The 21080-nt window shown below is 41.1% G+C and overlaps 1 protein-coding gene across 1 annotated transcript; it reads right to left on the bottom strand.

Annotated features, from left to right (window-relative positions):
- Positions 1-264: 264 nt before the first annotated feature.
- LOC117489017 (serine protease 23) lies at positions 265-5545 on the bottom strand. The gene is made up of 2 exons (XM_034138247.1): positions 5267-5545; positions 265-2723 (listed from the first exon to the last, which is right to left on the bottom strand). The coding sequence occupies exon 2, from the start codon at positions 2711-2713 to the stop codon at positions 1586-1588; it is 1128 nt and encodes a 375-aa protein (XP_033994138.1). The 5' UTR covers positions 2714-2723; positions 5267-5545; the 3' UTR covers positions 265-1585.
- Positions 5546-21080: the final 15535 nt, after the last annotated feature.

Raw genomic sequence — 21080 nt, 5'->3', positions numbered from 1 at the left:
CATTATAAACCTTCATCTACTATTTTATATCCTAAATGTAGAATTGAACAATTTGCTTTGTAAAGCCCTAAAATAATAAATGATTAAATATTTAAAAATGCCTGGGGAAACTGGACCCATTCCATTTTTGTATTATTTTTCCAAAAATAATGTGACTACCTCCCTGCTGTTCAGCTCCTTTGATGCTGCAGTACTTGTTCTGACCACAGGAAGGCGCCACAACATCACGCCTGAAACCTCAAAGTCAAGACTCCTGACACAAACATTGTTATAAATCTCTTTTTATTAAAATATATCAAACATTTTTCAAAAAAATAAAATGAACACTGTCTCTCAGAAGAGCGTACTGTCTGCTGAAAGGACAGGAAGCATCACTGAAGTTTTGACTTTTATTCTATGTGTATAATGTTAAGTGTGTATGTACTATGCAGACCAAAGGGATAAACCAAATTATCCTTAAAGAGCTTTTAACATGCTAATACAATTTCCCCAAAGTCAAAACAGAGAGCAGGAAAGATTTAAAGTCAAATGTCAGTAGATTAGATCATCCACAGTAGGAGAGTAATCCTGTGCTACTGACACACCGCCATGCCAGGAAAAGTGTTTTTTTTTCCTCTTATAAAAAGTGGCTTGTGTTAATACTGTGGAAACCCTGACTGTTATTAATCTGAGTGTGGGTGAAGACATATGAAAAGATGCCGTAGTGGTGATCTCAAAGGCAGATTAGTTTAATAGACCCGGAGGTTACACGGGGCAAATTAAATAGAGGAGGGAAATAACTGGATGGAGGCGATCCAAACGTAAAGTCTGTATGGATTTAATGGTGTGATACATAAGATCTCCACATTCAAATCTCTTTATATGACTAAACCTGTGTTACATGTTTTGTTGAGTTGTGTTCTTATATTTCCAACACTTTTCAAACCTAGAGAAATCTGTCATTTGAATCAAGGTAACGGTTTCATACCACCTGTGTGCATGCGTCAGCTTCTAGTGGTTTGCCAGAATAAATAAATAAATCCTAAATTCACTTTTCATCGAGTTTTAAACCACATATAACAACTTTACACCTTTAACTTATCTGTCATTTTCAACAATATATTTTGACTAGATGAAGGTTTTTAGTCTTCGGACCTTAGGAGGACATAAAATGATATGATAAACAAGCTGATCAAACGTTAGTAGCAGCCAAGCAGCGTTTGAGAAACAATGATTTTTAGATTTATTAAGTACTTTTACTGGTTTTAATGACCAAGCCTGTTAGTTTTGGAGAGATGGAGACCACTGTGGGTTATTCTGCTCCTGGTAAAAAACTACTCAACCATGAAAAATGAAGGAATCCTCACTGGAAGAAGCTAACGCAAAGACGGCAATGCTGTTTAAGATATCAACTCCCATCCCACACTACTTCACGATGACACCAAACTCTGTCTTATGCTATTGTTTTTAATTGAGAGACCCTCTAGCGGCAGAAATGTACACATTGTCCTATTTCACTCTTTTTTTCTTCAGGCAAAATAAACCCTTTCACCCTGTATATGTTGTGCTTTTCGGAGTTTTTCATGCTATTCTGTCAAAACGTTCTTTAGTCCTGGGCACAGTCTAATCTGTTACCGTGCACCCAGTAACAGATCTGAGCAAACTTCAGAGGAGTGATGCGCACGGCCACATTGTAATCCCGGCTCTCCCCATCTATCTCCAGCCACTGGTGTCCGGAGAAGATGCCGATGACCTTCCTCTCCCACCGCTCTAAACTGTTGTCCCACACTCTCCCATAAACTCCCGACCCGCTGGCCCCCGGTCGGGCGTCACAGTGCTGGTATATCAGGTCGCTGGACTCCTGTTCCACGGGACAGAATCTGTACACCAGCTGCCCAGATCTGTCACTGTCGAAGCCAGAGAAGTGGATGCGGTGCCCTGCCAGGTCGTCAGAGTCGGGGGCCACCGAGAGGCGCATGAAGGGCCGTCGGTGAGGCCAACGCAGCTCCAGCAGAGCATAGTCAAAGTCCATGCTGACCTCCTGAGGACCTTGGATCCAGCCCTTTGGCACACGGGTGCGCTTCACCCTCACCCAGCGCACCAGAGGCCTCTTGGAGGACGTGACTTTGCTGCCATTGATGTTTGGAGGTAACAGGAATCCCACCCTGAGCTTTCGCGCCCCCTTGACATAATCCTTCCCATCATGCACACAGTGTGCAGCAGTGAGGACGTGCTGCTGAGACACGAGGACGCCGGTGCAGCCGGTGGAGATCCGCACGGCTGTGGAGAAAGGGTAATCCAACAGGAAGTTGTCCCCTTGGATGTTGAAACGTCCGTCGGCTCCGTAGATCTGCCGCCTCACACGTTTGTGCCTGGGCTTCACTCTTGCTCTTGTTCTTGGAGTTTGAGTGAAGGGATTACCCTCAAACTCCTCATCATCACCCTCCACATCCACAGTGGTGAGGGTGCGGGAGCCGTCTGCGTACAGCGTCTCAAAGGCCAGTTTCTCAGAGAGCTGCTCCTTCTGGCCCTCCTGCTCTCCTCTGTGGAAGCAGCTGGAGTTGCAGTGAGTGATGAAGTCCAGCTGAGTGTGAGCGCTGAAGTGAGAGCGGAGGAGAGGCGTCGGTACGTGAGGGACGAGCGTGGGGATGTGGACGGGCGGGGGGTGCAGGAGGCAGAGGGTGAGGGGGAGGAAGAGCAGGTGAGTCAGCAGGAGGGAGATCTGGCTCATCATGGTGAAAACACTGCAACGACAGAAAATAATCACAGGTGAGAAAACACAGTGTCTGGGATTTGGCGACCTCTAGCTCTACACTTGCAGATCGCAACCAACTGAATAACCCCTCCCTTTACAACAGTGCGATAACGAGCATTGGGCCCTCTTAACGGTCAAACTACTTTAGGAGCAACACATTTCAGGAGGCTGCTGGCAAGACCAAGATTCATGGCAAGGAATAGTCCATCAGATGGCAGTAATGCAATACCTGCCGACCGTCATAAAACTAAATATAAGATAAAACCACTTATTTTGTCCTTCAGTGTTCTTGTATAGTAATAATTATTATTTATGAATTCATTGTTAGTTGTCAAATCAGTCGCAAGTATTGGCGTCAAGGCTTAATGCTAAAACATGAACAAGACATTTTTGGCAGATAGAAATATCCCTACATGTATTCTTACTGCTTTCATTCGCACTAACACAGGATTTTCCCTGGCAAACTACAAAGTCTTGAGTGCTACAAGTGTATTGATCCCTGCTCCCATTCACACATGACCCCATGCGTTGTTCATTCAGTGCTCCTGAACATTTCAGGTATGCACTACATGTGTGAAAGGCACTTTTGATTGCATGAATTCCTACATGTATGTCGAGATAACAACTGTGGAAAACATTCTCAAACAAGACGTCTTGCAAACACTTATCCCTCATAAATCTGGACTCTCTCACAGTTGATTGTTGATTGTAAATCACAGCAGTGATTTGTGAGGTCAGCTTGCAAAATCTAATGTTGCAATGCACGCCTGAGTTTGGTGTGGCGAGGCAACAATGAACCACTTGTTCCTACAATATAGATTAACAGGAAGACAGGATTTCAGCCTCATGGAAACAAACAAGCTTTTTAGTGAAAAAGTTACTGACAAATTCCAAAGCAGGAAAAGGAAAAAGTTAAATACCAGAGACAGTAAAGTGGTCACAGACATAGCTGAGAAGTAAACGCTCTGAAAGGGAAAATAACTGCAGCGTGTCATTACTTAATCAAAAAGAAAACATGAGGATGTGTTTTCCTTGCTTATCTGCATTATTGACTGCATAAATAATAGTTTCAGACTGAGCAAGAGGTCGGGGGGTTACATTAAAAACCCTCCAATCTTGTATGTGTCAAAGCTCAGAGGTGGGATGTGGTTCGCCATCAAACATTAACTACTTCACAGTGTGCACGGGGCTTTCAGAGCAGATTAGCAGCAGCAAGGAGATACTTGATCCCCTCTAAAGGCAGTGGACCCGGAGGCACTCATGGCATGAAGAGAGCAGGTGTGTGAAAAGTGAAAATAAACAAGTCGAGGCACGGCGGTAAAACAGAGGATTATTCCTAACAAAGAGCAGGGTGGGGCCGGTACACACACCTATGTGCTGCTTCTTAAATCCCTACAAAGGAGAGAAGTTACTTCTGTAAGCAGGGAAACTACAAACTGACTTCAATGTTGACGTGTCAGATGCTTGACAGTCGTGGCAGACAGAGGATCTTAAGTGGTAAATTGGCTAGTAAAGAAGTGGTAAACTGGGATAAAAGCCTGTAGTGCAATTTAAAGTAATGTATATGTATCACTGTCAAACAGGCTGTTATAAAACATATGCAAAGCCTTGGAATTACTGTGTTTTGAGAACCTGTTTCAGTGTTTAAACCCTTTATATATAGTCTATGGTTTAAACACATTGTTTAGACAACATTTCCAAGCTCTTCTTGAGGTTTTAGAGGCTCATTCTCCTGGAAACAAAAGGGAAATCATCCAGACGACAACCCTGTGCAAAAGTGACAACACCTAAATAGAATGTTATTTTTCACCGCTGTAACCTGTAGAAATGTACTTTAAAGTATTGCATATTCATCCTTTCACAGTCATTATATTGCAAATAGAAATAGAAGGTGAAAATACAAAAGACATGTACTTTGTCAGGTATCCAGAAACACTCCAGTTTGAGGGTCTGAAGCCTATGGACTCCCTGTTCAGCACCTAAATGTGATCTAATCCTGTCTGACATAATGTATGCAGAAGAGTCAAATGAAGTTCAGCGCCCTCTCACATCTGTCATGCAACAAAGGAGCACAAGATCTCTGTCAGATTGAACTGGGAGGATGATTATAGGAATGTTTTGGACCATGAAACAGTATGGAAACACCTGACACCACATACAGATATTCCTCATTTAATAATGATATATATAAAGGTTTTGGTAGAGCAACACATGAAGATCAAAGTGCTGTACAGTAAGGAAATTGCATTAAATCACATGAAAATAGACATAGTATGAAAATATAAACTAGGATATTATCTACTTTATATTTAATCTTTGACAATCATTACACCCTCACTTTAGGATTTAAATGAACCTTTCATCTGGCAGCACAATGCTTTAAAATTCCTTACTTTAATTTATGGAAAACCCTGTAAATATAACACAGGTGGTCTGTCCCATATTTTAGGCACCTAAGTGAAGACAGGACAGGAGAAAAGGGACCCTCTGACTTACTGTATGTCAAATAAAATACTAAATGTAATCCATTACCTCCTGACTAGAGATCGATAATCCGTGTTTACATCCCTCTCAGGTTGTCCTCCCCATCAGACGGGTCCCTCAGGATCAGTCCCAAGGTTTTCCCTCATCCTCTCCGGTGACAGGCAGGTATTTTCTCCGGGTTAGTCCTCCAGAAATTCTTTCTCGTTGATAAGTGAAGCGCCAGGTTGCTTCTGAGTCGCTCTGGATGTCCGGCAGCGACAGCCCTTCTTCTGAAAGCTGCCAGCTCAAACACAGAGACACAAATAAAAGTGTCCCATCTGAAAAGAAGTGTTTACCCTCTCTCTGCCTCACGGTCCTGACGCCCCGCCTCCCCGCTGCTGAGGGGGAAGGAGAGGGCGAGATACAGTATTGACATAAACCTTCAAACACAGCTTTTTCCACACTTTAATTTAGTTTTTTTAAACATAAAACACGTAACAAGTACAGAAAGAGAGATATAGCAATCATGTTTGTGCTACATGAGCTAGCTAGGCTAAACTGGTTTGGTTTTATCTACACTATGACTTTGATATGACTATTAACATTTGTATGACTTTTAGTGGAGGTGTAAGAAGTACTCAGATGTTATACTTAAGTAAAAGTAGAAGTACCAGAGTGTATGAATACTCTGTTAAAAGTCCTGCATTCAAAATGTTACTCAAGTAAAAGTACAAAAGTATGAGCATCAATATATAGGCCTACTTAAAGTACCAAAAGTAAAAGTACTCATTATCCAGATTGGTCCATTTCAGAATAATATATATTATATATTTGGATTATAATTATTGATGCATTAAAGTGTTTATTAAAGCTGGCTTAAATGTGCAGCTAGTTTTAATTACTTTGTTTACTGCAGGGTAGCTTGTGAATTTACTCCAGGTGTAACTAAAGTCTTATTCAAGTGTTGATTATTTTTCACATCATAAAGTAAATTACTTAGTTACTTCCAACCTCTGCAATAGAGTAAGGAAGTGGTTAGGTTTTTCTCAACACTATGACTTTGTTATGACTATTAACTCTTTTATGACTTTTTAGGCATACTATACTTATCTTATACTTATCTAACTGACTTATATTAGTGAAGATTATGCTAAAAGTATTAATATTATATACAAAATATTTTGATTGAGGACCACTTTAGTTTTTTTCAAAAGCATCCATGTCATGTGACCACATTCATACCAGATATTATAACTTCACTGGACAAGTATAGTTTTAGATTTTGGTGCTTCTTTCTATTTTCTTTGAATATTTTTATGAACAAATCAGCAGTTTTTTTTGTTCAAAACTGTTGTTCCTTTTTGTCAGTAGCTTCCATATCATATGATGTAATGACTCATAATCCTTACAGTATTGCCACACTTGGCAAGTAGGACACACATTTTTTAGAAGCCATTGAAGTAATTAGACTTGTGTCCTACTTTTCCAGTGTAGCAATACAATGCTACATTGATTAGAAGTTATTGGGTCATATGACATAAGCTATTAAAGAAAAAACTGCAGAGTTTTCATTAAAATGTTCATATGAAATAGAAAAAGCACTAAAGTCCTTAAAAAAAATAGAAGTGTAATACATTTCTAAATTGATTTGAAGTAAGTGTTTCACATGACATTGAAGCTATTATTATTGACATTATCAATAAAACCATTTGCATAAGAATATTCATATAAAATAAAAGAGGTACTCAACCCTGATTAAAATGAGTGTGTCCTACTTGTCCAGTGTAGTGGTACGATGTTGCAAAGATCTGAACTCATAGGGCAACATGACGTAGAAGCTAGTGACAAAATCTACACATTTTTCAGGAAAGAAACTCCTGAATTTAATTAATTTAGAATTCATTGAGAGAACCTCCATCCCATTCTCCTAAACGCTATCTAGGAAATGCATTGATGGAATTTCTTCAAATGTGGCCCAAACGTCCACGTGGAATGAAGAAAAAACGAATTACAAATGGGTGATCAAAGGTCCTTGATCAAGAATTCACGCACTAAAGATAACAATTTCACAGAAATGTCTAAGGTGATAAAATACAAATGTTTTAGACAGACAACTACAAGGCAGTATTTCTAGTTTACGACATACTATACTGTGACATTTCTTTTGGCATACGAACAATGACATTTTTTCACAACACACCATAACATATTATTGTTACGACACACTATACTAATACATTTGCTTTAAAGACTTTGCCATATAAAAACATCTTTCTGTCTAACTGAAAATATTCAACAGAAAGGTATAAAATGTAATAATGTTGCACTTTTAAGGCATTATACCGTCAACATTGTCAGTTTAGCTGGTTTATGGCATTACAGTAAGATTGAAAAACAAATGCAGTCAATCATCATGACTGCTGACTGTCATTCTTTCCTAACTCACAAGGGTTTATATTTAAGCGTTTGATACTTTCATTTGTAGCCCACAGCTACACCCAAGCAAGATAAGACTTGTAGCTCACATTACAGTATTGTAATCATTATCTGTGCCAACAGCGGTGATAGATAGCGGTGCGGACGCTCAGAGATGGTAGCTGGCAGGCAGAGCACTGTTGAGGCTTGTAGGCAGCAGTGCTCACCTCGCCCTCTTCTGCCTGACCTTGATCTCCAAGAGGTCTTTCCTGTCTCTTTCACTGTCTCTGGGAACATGTGGAATTTGGGAAGCCGTGCAGCGACGCTCCCACAGGGGTTTGGTGCAGCTTCAGGGGTGCTGAAACAGAGCTCCCAGTCACAAAGACAGTGCTTTCAGGAATGCTGAGGAATCTCCCAACAAGGACACAAGTCAGGCTGTCGGCACAATGCTGCCGCTGTTTGTCCTCGGAGCAAATGTCACCCCAGAGGATTCACCTACCAAACCTGCTCCTCGTCCTCTGTAATAAGATCTTTAGCTGTAAATGTTCCTGTAGCGTGACCAGTGCAGTGCTGACAGATTAGGTGTAAGGTATATTCCCACAGAAATATGGAGGGAAATCATCTGTAGCAGGCCAGTGAGGTGTGAATGTGTGACTCTGTAAGCATGCTACGTGTGATGATGGTATCACTGCCTCCAGGAGCGAGCGAGCACAAGAGCTTTCCTTTGTGTTCCCGATGAGGTGTGTGTGTGTGTGTGTGTGTGTGTGTGTGTGTGTGTGTGTGTGTGTGTGTGTGTGTGTGTGTGTGTGTGTGTGTGTGTGTGTGTGTGTGTGTGTGTGTGTGTGTGTGTGTGTGTGTGTGTGTGTGTGTGTGTGTGTGTGTGTGGCAATGCGGAAACCTTGGAAACTTGGCTACTGTTTCTCTCTGGATTCCTCTCTTTCCGTTCGCTCTTCCTCTCCAGACTGGTATATTTTCCAGCACTGTCACATTAAACAGGACAGATGATACTTATTAAAGGATAGTTTGAGATTTGGGGAAATATTTTTTCGTTTTTTGCCAAGAGGGAGTTGAGAAGATTGATACCACTCTCCTGTTTGTACGGTAGATATGAAACCACAGCCAGCAGCCCGTTATAAGCTTTAAGACTGGAAAAAAGGGGCAACAACTAGCCAGATCTGTTGAAACAAGATAACTAAATCTGTCCAAAAGCACTGCTAACACTCACTAGTAAGCATATTATACAGGGTGTTCTCATTTCGTACAATATCTATGAAAACTATTGCCTATAAAGTTATCTTGAGCCATGACGTACCAGGCTGCCTCTAGGATGTCGGGTGAAGTAGCATGTCCCATGTACAACAAACATTTCAAAATTGAGTTGTTTGAGGGGGAGGTGCTGCAGCAATTTCATATTGCCAGCTTCATATTTAGCACACAGTCATGCAAATTATATTTATCCAATTATATTACTCTCAGCAAGAAACAAGAAGCGGATTTTCCCCCAAAAATACAATGACTCTTATTAAAAAAGTGTAAATTATTCTTAAATGATTAATGCATACAACTAATTGAACTTCTACATCCTTTCTTCAATTTATGAAACCACTTCTTGAAACCATTGCTGTTTTGGAAAACTGTGTCAAATCTTCTGACATACGATGGAAACTTCCAAGTACATTTCTCACAATTTGTCAACCTTTGTAAATTGATGTGTAAGCTACTAAGTCTTGTCAAGATTCCTTCTGAAGCCTTTCAGGATCCAGTGTCCCACCTGTCTCCTGTCCGTTGTACGGTAGATTAGCAGCTCCTTGTATAACATGTGCGTAAAGGTTTGTTCATGGTTCATTTTTCAGACAAGGCATCTACACCACATTTTACAGCTTAAAGGAAAAACCTGCCTTTGAAGCAGCTGTTGGTCGTATATCTCTCATTGCCAAAGCCGTCCTGTCTGACATAATGATTCAATTGTTTAGGCTTTACCTGCTTCTGTCACGGGCCAAACTAAGCTAGAGCCTCAAACCTCCCAGCATGCTTTGATTGGTGGACAAGTGTAAATAAACACTCTGGACAGGTCACATTTTAAACTATAAATTCAGCTGATTCTCATGTCTTTTAGAAGGACACAGAATGAGCGCTGGGCGAACATGTCGTCTCCAGATGAAAGGACATTCCTGCACTGAGAATCGACCCGGTGACACAGACACACTGCTGCTCTGTCTTGTAGAGTCATATTTTCACACAGACCATGAGCTCCACGTCAGACACTGTTCTCTTTTATACGTGGACACCAGGTGGGATCGACACAGCTTTTGTCAGGTACGGTATTGGCTGTAAGGAGAAGGCCTTCCTGTCAGTGAGCACAACAGAAGTAAACACAAAAGACTTGCATAGTTGTTATTTATTGAGTAAAGTTGTAGAGGCACACAATACAAAATAAGCATAATACGTCCTCTTTAAGATTGAGGCCCTGAATTTCATGTCAAGTTAACACTTTTAGAAATCAACTGTAGTTGAATGAAGTGTTGTTCAAATCAACGGCATTATATATTAATTTATATATCATAGTACAAACATTTTAAAACAGCTGGGAGCAGCCCAGTGGTTTAATAAAGAGGGAACATTTGATGAAAAGCAGAAGGCTATTTGGATGGATAGGCTTTGGAGCTACTACCACAAAGGCGTGTTCTCCTTTAACCACCAGCCTTGACTTTAGAGTAATTGTTCGATTGTTCTGAGGATCCAACAGACCCATAGAGTCGGAGTAAGAGCAGAGATGTTCTGAATGTACAGGGTCAGTAAACTTCCTCCTCAACCCCGACCCTCAACACCTTAAGGCACTTCTTCAGACCTGTACTCTCACACTTTCCAAGATGACTCATTTAAGAAAACAGAAAAGGGCCTCAGAGACTTTTTCCCCCTCTGGAGAAACGACTGTCATGTTCATTAACATCTTAACACTTTTCCAGGAAGTGGCTTATTAGTCTGTCACTGGAGGAAAATTGGACATAAAATGAAGCCACCAGGTTACCAGATGCATGTATCTCTTTCAATTCATTCAGTGTCTGCTTTAACAAGAGCAGAACTCCTATAGCAAGATATCTGTTTACAAACTCCCCCATGACTTGTGCAGCATAATCTAATTTATCCACTGCTTTCCAAACATATGTATTTTCACTTAAACCCATGTACATCAATCCATCACAACTTTTCTCCAACTTCGTTCACCTCGGAGACATGCTGGAAAAACCAAGTATTCCTGTAAGAAATGAAGGTAGCACATGGTGAGTAAATGATATACAAATGGTCATTTTGTGGAGTTCCCTTTTAGGTGGTAAACAAAGAGGAAGACCATGGTGGGCCCAGGGGATCAAGACTCCTGTAAACGTTGAGCTGACAGGCTGTGAGGCCCCGCCACAGTTTCTGTGAGCAAATGGGGATTTACTAACGGGATCACAGGTTTTCTCTGCACTCTTTAATCTGATCATTGGATTCACATTCAAACAAGCCATCTGAGCCTTAAAACAGCGGAGAGGAGTTTTTATAACAATCCTGCAGTTCTTGTAAAAAACTTCTCGTCACTTCGAGACCACAGAAACTGGAGGATTTCTTTGGGAGCGGTGCTTTAGGGGAGGAACACAAAGAATGTCCCCTTTCTCCAGCCTCAGTGTTTTATGTCCCCTTTTCCCCCATGTGGATATTATTGCTTTCACCCCGTCCCTTTTATCATCCCATCCGTCTGTCCTCTCCTCATCATCAGCTCAAGATATGAGCTTGTGAGGACAGTTTCCACGTCTTTCAGTCCACATGTTGTTGCAGCATTTGACAAAGAGCGTCATCTTTTCCAGGAATGACCTTTTCAGACGTTATATTTTCCTCCCTGATAAATACCTCATCCTGCTGATGAGCTGATACCTCTCTCTCCGTTGCTCCCTTGTTATCCTGCAGGGCTTCGTGGGTACGCACTCAGCACCACTTCCCCTTCGACATGATGTAATTTCAGTTTGGCTGCATGAGCTGTAAGAGGAAAAGAAAAAAAGGGAAAAACACAGTTAGCAAAAACAGAGCTATGGAATGCAAACTGCGATGAAACCCATCAGGAGAGACGTGCAGCGAGTGTCTCTCAATATCTTTTGCCAGCATGGGCAGAGAGAAGTGTGTAGGAGAGTCTTAAAGATGTTCATTAGCACCAACCTTTGGGTTGCCATAACAACCTTAAACATCCCTCTTGCCTGGATACATGGAGAAGGGCCACTGTTTGTGTAATGAAGTGATACAACAGGAATTATGGTCCAAACGGCAAAATACATCTCTGTAAATCCACATTAAAAAAGCCAGTTCCCTGTAAAAAAAAGTTGGCCACACATTTTTTATATCAATAAGATAACAATTGTAAATATTATTTCTCTGTCAAGTGATATTTAAGCAAAACAGCACAGAAATGAGTCTAAATTGGCATGTAATATCTTCTTATTCAAACCAAACTACGATCTCTGACTTTGTTTGCTTTTAGTCTCATTTCCTTTTACAAATATTATTCTTGTGATGTTATTAATGACCCAGAACAAGTCTTGACCCTGAATACAATCATGTCCAAAAGCAAAGACAATTGATGTCTCCAATGAAGAAATACTTCCCACACAACCTCCCAGTATGATGAGACGATCAGCGCCAAAATATTTGATAGGAACTCATCAACGACAGCCGCTACCCAAGTGTGGGTATTTAGTTTAACTGACACCAGAGGGAGAGAGATGACTCAGGGAGATGACTCAGGGAAAAATATCAGAGATAATTCAGAAGTATCTATTCATCCGCGATGAACAGTGACACTTAAAGTGAAAGAGTTTGGATTGGAAATGGCGGCGCAGCTGTTGCAAATTGTGGAAAATGCAAACGTGTGAGCTTCAATAAGTCAAAGCACAGCCTTCATCACACCAGTATGGTTTGAATTTCAATAACTCATCAAACAAAGCTTTGATGAAAACACAGCGTGAGCAACTGCAAAACATCTGACCACATCAAATGGATGAGACTTCCTGAAACTGTTTCCGTGGAGCAGACAAAAAGCATTCAGGTCCTGTGAGTGGAGAAAGAAATCTGCTGTAAAGGACTCTGCAAACAGACCCAAATATTTACAGCCTCAGAGCGAACATTCCCGCTGACACTCTGTGAGTCTCTGCTTCCTGCACAGAGACAATTGAGTTTCACTGATGAGATTGCTGCTGAAAACATACTATCACCTCCAACCTGTGTCCCTGTTTGACTCTGAAAGTATGAGAGGATGATCCTCTGTCAGCAACCAGTGAACCTGCAGGGAAATGTTGACTTAAACTTCTGTCACAACTGGAAACTCGAGTCATATTGACTCGATTCTTTTTCATGCTTTGCTATGCTTGCTTTTTTTTTTTTGCCGATATCAAATATCCCCAAACACTGTTACTTGTCACCACATTGCATCTTTAATCAAACCCAGATAGTTCCAGGTGCAACATTAGCATCCATTAGCTTGTTGTTTTAGCCCTCTCAGGAATTAAAGTCCATTATTTACTCTACTATTAGCTCTGTTTTCAGTCTCCACTTTTCCTGAGATCAAATCATGATTTCTTTAGCTTGCTAGCTGCTGTTTACTTTGTTCACTAGCTAGTCACTGCATTTCCAATGCATGGTACAACACAGCTATACTTAACTTGACTCTCTGTTAGTGGTGTTCCACTGGCAAAGGTTGTGGATAGTACCTGGTACTATTGTTCACCCGTCGGGGTTTCAAACTAACTGAGAGATAGTGGAAGATGGAGTTAAAACACTGCAGACCAATGCTTGGTCGGAGAGAATGATCACTTGTGCAACACTGGACATAGCCAAGCTATTGCCAATAGCGACAGCATTTACTTTATTCACTCAAACCATTGTACTAAAACGTACAATTGACAAAGTGCAGAGTTTGTCGATGAAAGGATTCATTTCACACAGGTTGCTATGGTGAACAGCTAAGAGTCCACAATGGAAAAGTAAAAAGGAGAAAAGGACCAAAACTGAGTCGAGTTGAGTTGAGCCATGATGTGGTCATGAGGCATATCTGTGTCCATCTGCCTTTTCGTGCTAGGCAGGTAGCAATCATTATTAAAGAGTATAACGTTTTTACATTTGACCAATCTGACAAAAAAAGAATCCCACCCTACTTAATCAATGTAAGACAGTGTAACTTGATAATGATGGTTGGTATCAGTAAACTGTCCATCAGGCTGAGGGGACACCTGAGTCCTGAGTGGAAATTCCTGAATGTTCCGGAATGTTATCGCCACAGTTCTTTGCTCTAGAGAACTCACAAAAGATCCGCCCACGGGAACAACTCTGTTGCTAGGTAACGAAGAAGTCTTGATAACGGCCAGTGTAACAGTCTGTGTTTGCTGGTGTGTGTGCGTGTGCGTGTGCGTGTGTGTGTGCGTGTGTGTGTGTGTGTGTGTGTGTGTGTGTGTGTGTGTGTGTGTGTTTTTTATTTATTTAGGTGTTACATTTCTCATTTGATTGTGTCATTTTCTTTCTTTCTTATCCTTGTAATGTGTGGCTCTTGTGGTTTTCATGCAGCATGAAGCAACAACAGATCCAGATGCAGCTCTCCAACAAACAGCTGTGAGGCTGCCAGAAATCTTCACTCGGCTGTTATCTGCAGCTGCTAATCCTCGCACTTACATGCTATATTAATTTAGTGACACCGCTCTACAACTAAACACAACAGCAGTTTCCATAATCACTGTCAGGCTTGCTAAGGGGACATATCCTCGGCAATACATCAAACAACTTGTATGAATACAGAGAGACAGGGATGCCTTTTTTAACAAGGCACACTCACCAACAAACAAACCAAATTAGCAGTGCATGTGTTGAGCTGTAGCTGCCTTCCCTTGGTGAAATCAAATATCTTTTCTACTATTCACCTTTTCCCCCATTTATCTAGAGGCCTTTTTTATGGTATTTTAACTGTGCCAGAACTGTGCAAGTGAATGAGGAGCTGAGCAAGCCAAAAAGCTGCACTGGGAGTTTTTCATGGTTAAGTCTTCAAGGAGGAAGAGAACGTGGCTCCTCTTGCTGCATTCTTTCCTTCATCAGGAATTCACTGAGGTCTGGCCATGCACTTTTTACTGGAGCCTTTTTCCTGTCAGACTTGGAGCAACAAGGCCGTCCTTATTTTTGTGTCCCTGTGTGCTTTGAACAGAGGAGCCGCAGAATGTTTGAGAGCTGTCTGCTCAGGGCAACTCCACACCCACAGTTTAATCCTGTAAACGCTGCACATCACACAGAAACAAAGCCCACTCCCAGTGTCCGAAACAGACCCCTGAAAGCCGTGGAGCTTATTTCCCTGAGAATAAGAGCTCTGTATGCAGATCAGCCACAAGCTCGGGTTCAGGGTTTTGTCCCCCCTGGATGGCTCTCCTTTCAGCTGCTGACAGATTGATGAAGCAATGACGCTAATAATTAGATTCCAGAATAGCACATCTCTGCTCTGTGCTCAGCTGGAGCTTAGAGTTTCTGACCAGCATTTAATCCACAACTGATTGGGGTCTATAAATTCAACTGACAGGAGATGGCACAGAGATTTACAGCTCCAAAAAGACTTCAGGGCTATGACAAAACATTCCCGGGACAACTGTTTAATTGTTATCTAAAGATTATTGGCAGCCAAATGAACAAAAAGCCCAGAGGACATGAGTGCCTGAGAATCTTGGATCATCACAAAAGCTTTGCATACACATGTCTGTTTATAATAAGCGGCAGAATCCAAAACACCCTGTGCAAAGCCAGAAAGAACTTGGAGAAAAACCTCAACTGTGTCTGACTCCAGGGATCCAGTTGGAGGACACTTTGAAAGGGACGTCCTGTACCAGGAAAAACTTTTTTTTAAAAGTCATAAAGTTCTGGATGTACTAAATATTGAATAAAACTTGTTTTTAACACATTCTGCTTTAAAGGTCCCATGTCATGACCATTTCTACTGATCATAATTCCATTGTTGAGGTATTCTAAAATACATTTATATTGTGCAATTTTCCAAACTCACTTTGGTTTCTCATACAGCATCTCTGTATAGTATGTGTATTCACTCTCTGTCCTAAACGGCTTGTTGGAGCTCCTGCCCCCCCCCCCCCCCCCTCCCTGTGAGCCCAGTGGCCGTCTGCGAGACAGCGAGACACAGCGAAACCCAGCGCGACACACACACACACCCGCAGCCTGGCTAGGAGTTTGTGTGTGTGCCCAGGCTGAGTTCCGCGGTGTCTCGCTGTCTCGCGGACCCCACACCAGTGAGCCAGCTCACACTGTCCCGCTCCTCGCAGCAGCGAGCCTCGCAACGTCCCGCCGAGTGTGTGTGTGTGTGAGGAAGTCCGCGGATTGGTCCAAACGTAACGGCTCTGCAGATTGGTCCATATACCCAAGAAGTAAACAATGGAAAAAGAGAAATCCCCAACGAGGCGTTCTGGGGCAGCATAGACAGGTCTTTTCTGTGTTAGAGTTTTACTCGCTACAGGGTGTACTTTGAGGGTTTGTGACTCTGCAGACCGTTTACATGCATACAAAGCTACATAACACACAAGGGGACGGGTAATAACCAGAAAAGCATGACATGGGACCTTTAACTGTCCTCTCCTGTCATTTTTTGGCTCATCGGGGAAACAGTGATTGTGTAACCCTGATTAAAAGTAGTTTTTCAACCCAAAAATAATAATTTGTAAATGAAATGATTTGCTTGTTACCTTGAATTTGTGCAGAAAACTGTGTTATACTCGCATAACTCCACGTAGGACAAAGAATTGAAGTACATGGTGGCTGCGTTTAACATCAGAAGAAATGCATAAAACATCTGTTTACAAACTCTTACACAACACAGTATCAAGTCTCATATATCCAACTTACTACTATTAAACATGCATTTTTCCTAAAAACATACTGTTCAAACACAAACAGAACTCACACTGGCAATATCGTGCCTGCACCAGCATGCACTGTTTAGGTGGAAGTGTATTAAATAGCATTGTTTAAGTAAAAATGCTTTATTTGGGGAAAAAGTGAGCATACGACTCTTAGATTATACTGAACGAGTTGTTTTAGAGTTTGTAACCAGATGTTTATGGATGTTGCTGTTGTTTTCAGATTCTCTGTTCACTGTTTGTGAATGTTAAATAAAGTATTGTGCAAAAAGTAACTGGGTGAATAACTGATATACAAGTTCTCATATTTTGAGTCAAGTAATCCTTTAAGACACACTGATCCAATCACAGTGTTTGTTCTCTATGTTCCCCGAAATGTCTTATGGTGCAGGCGTTGGGACCGGTGACAACAGTCTGAGAGAGAGAGGCTCTGCGATGTCCAGAGTCTGATCTCAGAGCAGCGAGGCTGGGCTGCAGCTGTGTGTCCTCACATTCAACTCCATCCAGATCCAGATTAGTAACACCATTACTCAAACACGGCCTGCTCCCACCGACACTCAGACATACACTGGGATAGCTTCTTATCTTCTAATGCATCTGAAGTATCTATATATTCACAGTTCATTCAAATAAATTAATGATACCAAGAAAAATCATGATTAAAAAGTAACTTCATTAGGTAACGAATATGTTAAGAGTTATGTATAATGTTATCCATAATCATGAACATACTTTTTTTACAAACTCATTTCTTTTGTCCTCTTTCCATAAAATGTTTTTTTGAAGCTAAAAAAGTGGACTTTGACAGTTCATTTAGTAAAAATGAGCTTTATTTCATTACATGCTTTGGCTTGCTTTAATATATGATTTTATATGTTGTACGTGATATGCATTTATATCCACAATTATTTATATTATTATCTTCATTTTGACTTTAACCGTATTCCCTAAACTTGTGGAAACAAAACTTATTTTTAATTAAAAAAGAAAAATGTTTTGTAAATGTTTTTTCAGGAAGGAAACTCATGCGACTTGTCCACGATGAACAGAAAACTAGCTAAAATCCCTGATGTTAAAAAGCTCAACTGGTGTACCTTCCCACCTGGCAGCAGTGATGTAGTGTTGTAGTGTGACATGACTGCAGGGTGTGGTCACTCACAGGAGCCACCGGCAGACATCTATGCCGGGTATCTTTAGTTTGGTCTATGTATATTTTCACTTTCATGTTTCCCATCATGTCAAAGCCGTTTAACGTCTCTCCATGCATACAGTATGTGTTGCTGTAACTCTCTCCTCTCATGTTTGCAGGAGGTGTTGGTGAATTATGAGCCTGCGACTTGGCAGGGTGTTGAATGACTGTCAGCTTAAAGAGGGCCGGTTCACCAACTCCACCGCAGAACCAAAGCAACTCCACTCAAGTCCCAGATGCCCTCTGCTCACCCACAACAAACACCCCGAGGACACATGAAGGCCTCAGAGGTTTTAACCTGTCATTAGGTCCCCTAATATGTTGATGATTTATTTCACTTTGCACAAAAATGTGCACAACAATTACAGAGTTTTGCACAAAATCACTCTGTAAAAACTTAAACAAGTGTGTGTTCTTCTTCAGCTGCCTGTTAGCTCCCGAGTGAGTTTGAGTTTATGTCACAACTTCCCAGTTACTATGATCGTACAAAGCAGCAAAATACCTGGTTTTCTATCTTCTAAGTAGAGGTGAAAACATTAGTTGTTTATTGTTAGTAGATCGACAGAAAATGTACTAACTATTGTGAAAATGAAATAAGAGAACAAAAATGTTTCTGTTTGCTTTATTTTATTGCAAATTAAAAATATTTGTAATAAACATCTTGTGAAGGTCCAATTGCATGGTTTGAATGTGGTCTCAAAATATGTAAAAGAATATATTAAGGGTCTTTTTCAGAATATTCCAGAGCTGCAAAGTTTGTGCAAAGGTAAAACTTTCATTTGAGCCTTGGATTGTAAGTCACACAAAACACAATGTTGTGATTTCAGGAACTATAACGTTCCGATATATTTCTGCTCAAATGTATTCTGCAGTGTCCTCAGATTACATTTGCACTATAGGAACAGAAGCAAAAGAAGTGCAGAGTGTTCAAGGCACAGCCTGTGGGCTCTTAAATCATATCTTTGTCTTCCTGTATATAAAACCAAAATATGGAAAAGTGAGTTAAAGCACCAGAAACAGTGTGAACCTGCTGCTCATAAATCAGACTCCTGGCAGCTCTATAACAATGGACTCCACCTGACCTTCTCTTGTTGCTGCTCTCAGCACCAGAGCTGCTGCCGGGCCGAAGAAAAGATCACCGCTGTGTTCAAACACAAAACAAGAGGAGAAACAAATAGAGAGCGGCAGGGAAGACGTTTTAATGTAGGCAGACCTGAAGGTTGGCATCACCCTGGTTCCCTCCACAGAAAGACTGTGGGAACGTTCTATTGGATTTTGGTTTATTGCACGAAAGTAAAAGGGAAAAAGGCAACAAAGGTTCTTGATACTTTCCGTTAAGCAACATCATCTTCACAATTCAAAACTTCTTTATGATTTTTAAAGAGGTCCTACGGTGCTTTTTGGAGTTTCCCTTTCCTGTAGTGTATTCAATTTGCATGTAAATGGTCTGGAAAGGAAGAAATCCCTGTGTTCCCTCCAGAGGGAGTGTCTCTTTGTTTACTTCCGTAACATAGTGACATCACTATGTAACACATGTGCTCGTATTGGCTAGTGCTTAAACACGTTGTACTTGTTAGGCTAAGGGGCAGGACATCTCTAAACGATCACCAACAAGGCCAGTCAGCTAACCAATCAGAGCAGACTGGGCTCTGGTTTCAGACAGAGGGTGAAAAGGCAGGCAGTATGAGGGAAATAAAGACCGTTTTGAACATTGAAGCATGGAGACACGTCACAGAGGCACAACATACTAATATGAACCTGAACATGAAAATGAGCATAATATTGTGAAATGCAATCACCAGAAGTTCAAAGCCAACACAGTAAACAAACTACACCCCCCTCTAATCACATGACTTCACCGTCATCAACACTTACTAATTGTAATTAGATTTTTTTTGCTAAATCGAACAAAACTAAAACTGGAAAATAAATACTATAAACTGTTAATTAACAAGTTAGAAAAAGTGAGATAAATAGGTATTGCAATAAGGCTTTAAAAGCTGACTAGTGATGATGTTTGATATCTTCAACAACCTCTAGTCTCGTTCAGCCATGTGTTAGCAGCCACCTTTTTTTAAGGGACTTAAAGCTCTGCCGTGTTAAAATGGGGTATTAAAAAAAGTGGAAAACCACAGACCTTACTTGCATCAGGTATCTTAACAAAAACGTGTTTAATTCACCCTTGTGTCTTAGAGACAAGGGAACCAGAAGTGCAAACATGCTGACTAATTTGCAGGTTTGAGCAAAGAAATATATAAATGTTTTATTTGTTCCCTTGTTTTAGGGCTCATATCCTGTAACACTATAACAATCAATTATAGGATTCTAAGTACGCGTCAAAGGATTGTTTATTGCATCTGGCAGTTTAAGTTGTCGTTATCCCAGAGAGGATCAAAAGCCTGATGAAGAACATGGAAATAAACAAGTCACAAACACGTTGGAGGCGCATGAGAGCAGCAGCAGAGGTGGTGCTGGTGGAGTTGATTTCATGTGGTAACTGAGCTGAGTTTCTTTTAAAGAGCCGCCATGTGACGGACAGATGGATCGTTAAGTCGTGACGCACACAGACACTTGCTTCTTCACTGAGGGACAGAGCAAAATGAAGGATTGAAAGACAGACGAGAGAAGACCCTTGGCTGTCTTTATAATATCCTGATAGAAAAAAGACTGATTTCCTCAGCAAGCAACCTTTTCTACGTTTGTCTTCACTCCTCTCTTTGTGAGGTCTCCACAAAGAGACTTATTTCACCCTAAGCTCTTTAATAATCCTCCAAGCTGAAGTTTTTCTCACTCCCTCCTCTTTCTTTTAACTTTGGCTGTAACGCCGGGAAACTCCTGAACATATCCAGCAATGTTATTCAAGTCGAGCAGAGCAGAAAAACGTAAAAGCTTTGTCTCAGAGGCCCGGGCGTCCCTTTAGCTCTCCATTACCCGATACTCTCTCGTTGGGTTGCAAACGGTGTCAGATTCAACTGGGTCGAGGCGTGGAGAGGCTGACATACTGAGAGGCAGATACAAAGACAGATCCCTGACAACCTGAGTGCAGACTTACTTTGTTAAGCTCCTGATACCAGAGGGGCTAACGTGAGTCACATATTTGATTATTTTAGGCTCTATTTGACAACCTGAATTTAATACCAATTACTCATTGCGACTTCACTTGGATTTCAGCCTATTGACTTGAACATACTTGATACACTCCCTCAAACTTTAAGATTAAATATAATGTAATTTGAAAACTGTGCCACTAAATAATTGATTTCCTAAACCCACTAATGTTGACTTTATTCATTTGCAGGCAGTTGCCGCTTAATTCCCCTGATCAAATTCGTTTAACACAGCCAACAACGAGTGATTA

This window comes from Trematomus bernacchii, unplaced genomic scaffold (assembly GCF_902827165.1).
Source record: "Trematomus bernacchii unplaced genomic scaffold, fTreBer1.1, whole genome shotgun sequence".
NCBI lineage: Eukaryota > Metazoa > Chordata > Actinopteri > Perciformes > Nototheniidae > Trematomus > Trematomus bernacchii.
This window is presented reverse-complemented; position numbering and strand designations above follow the sequence as displayed.

Bases quoted from the DNA above. Each gene is read 5' to 3' on its own strand.
- LOC117489017 (XM_034138247.1), bottom strand. From the start codon at position 2,713: ATGATGAGCCAGATCTCCCTCCTGCTGACTCACCTGCTCTTCCTCCCC.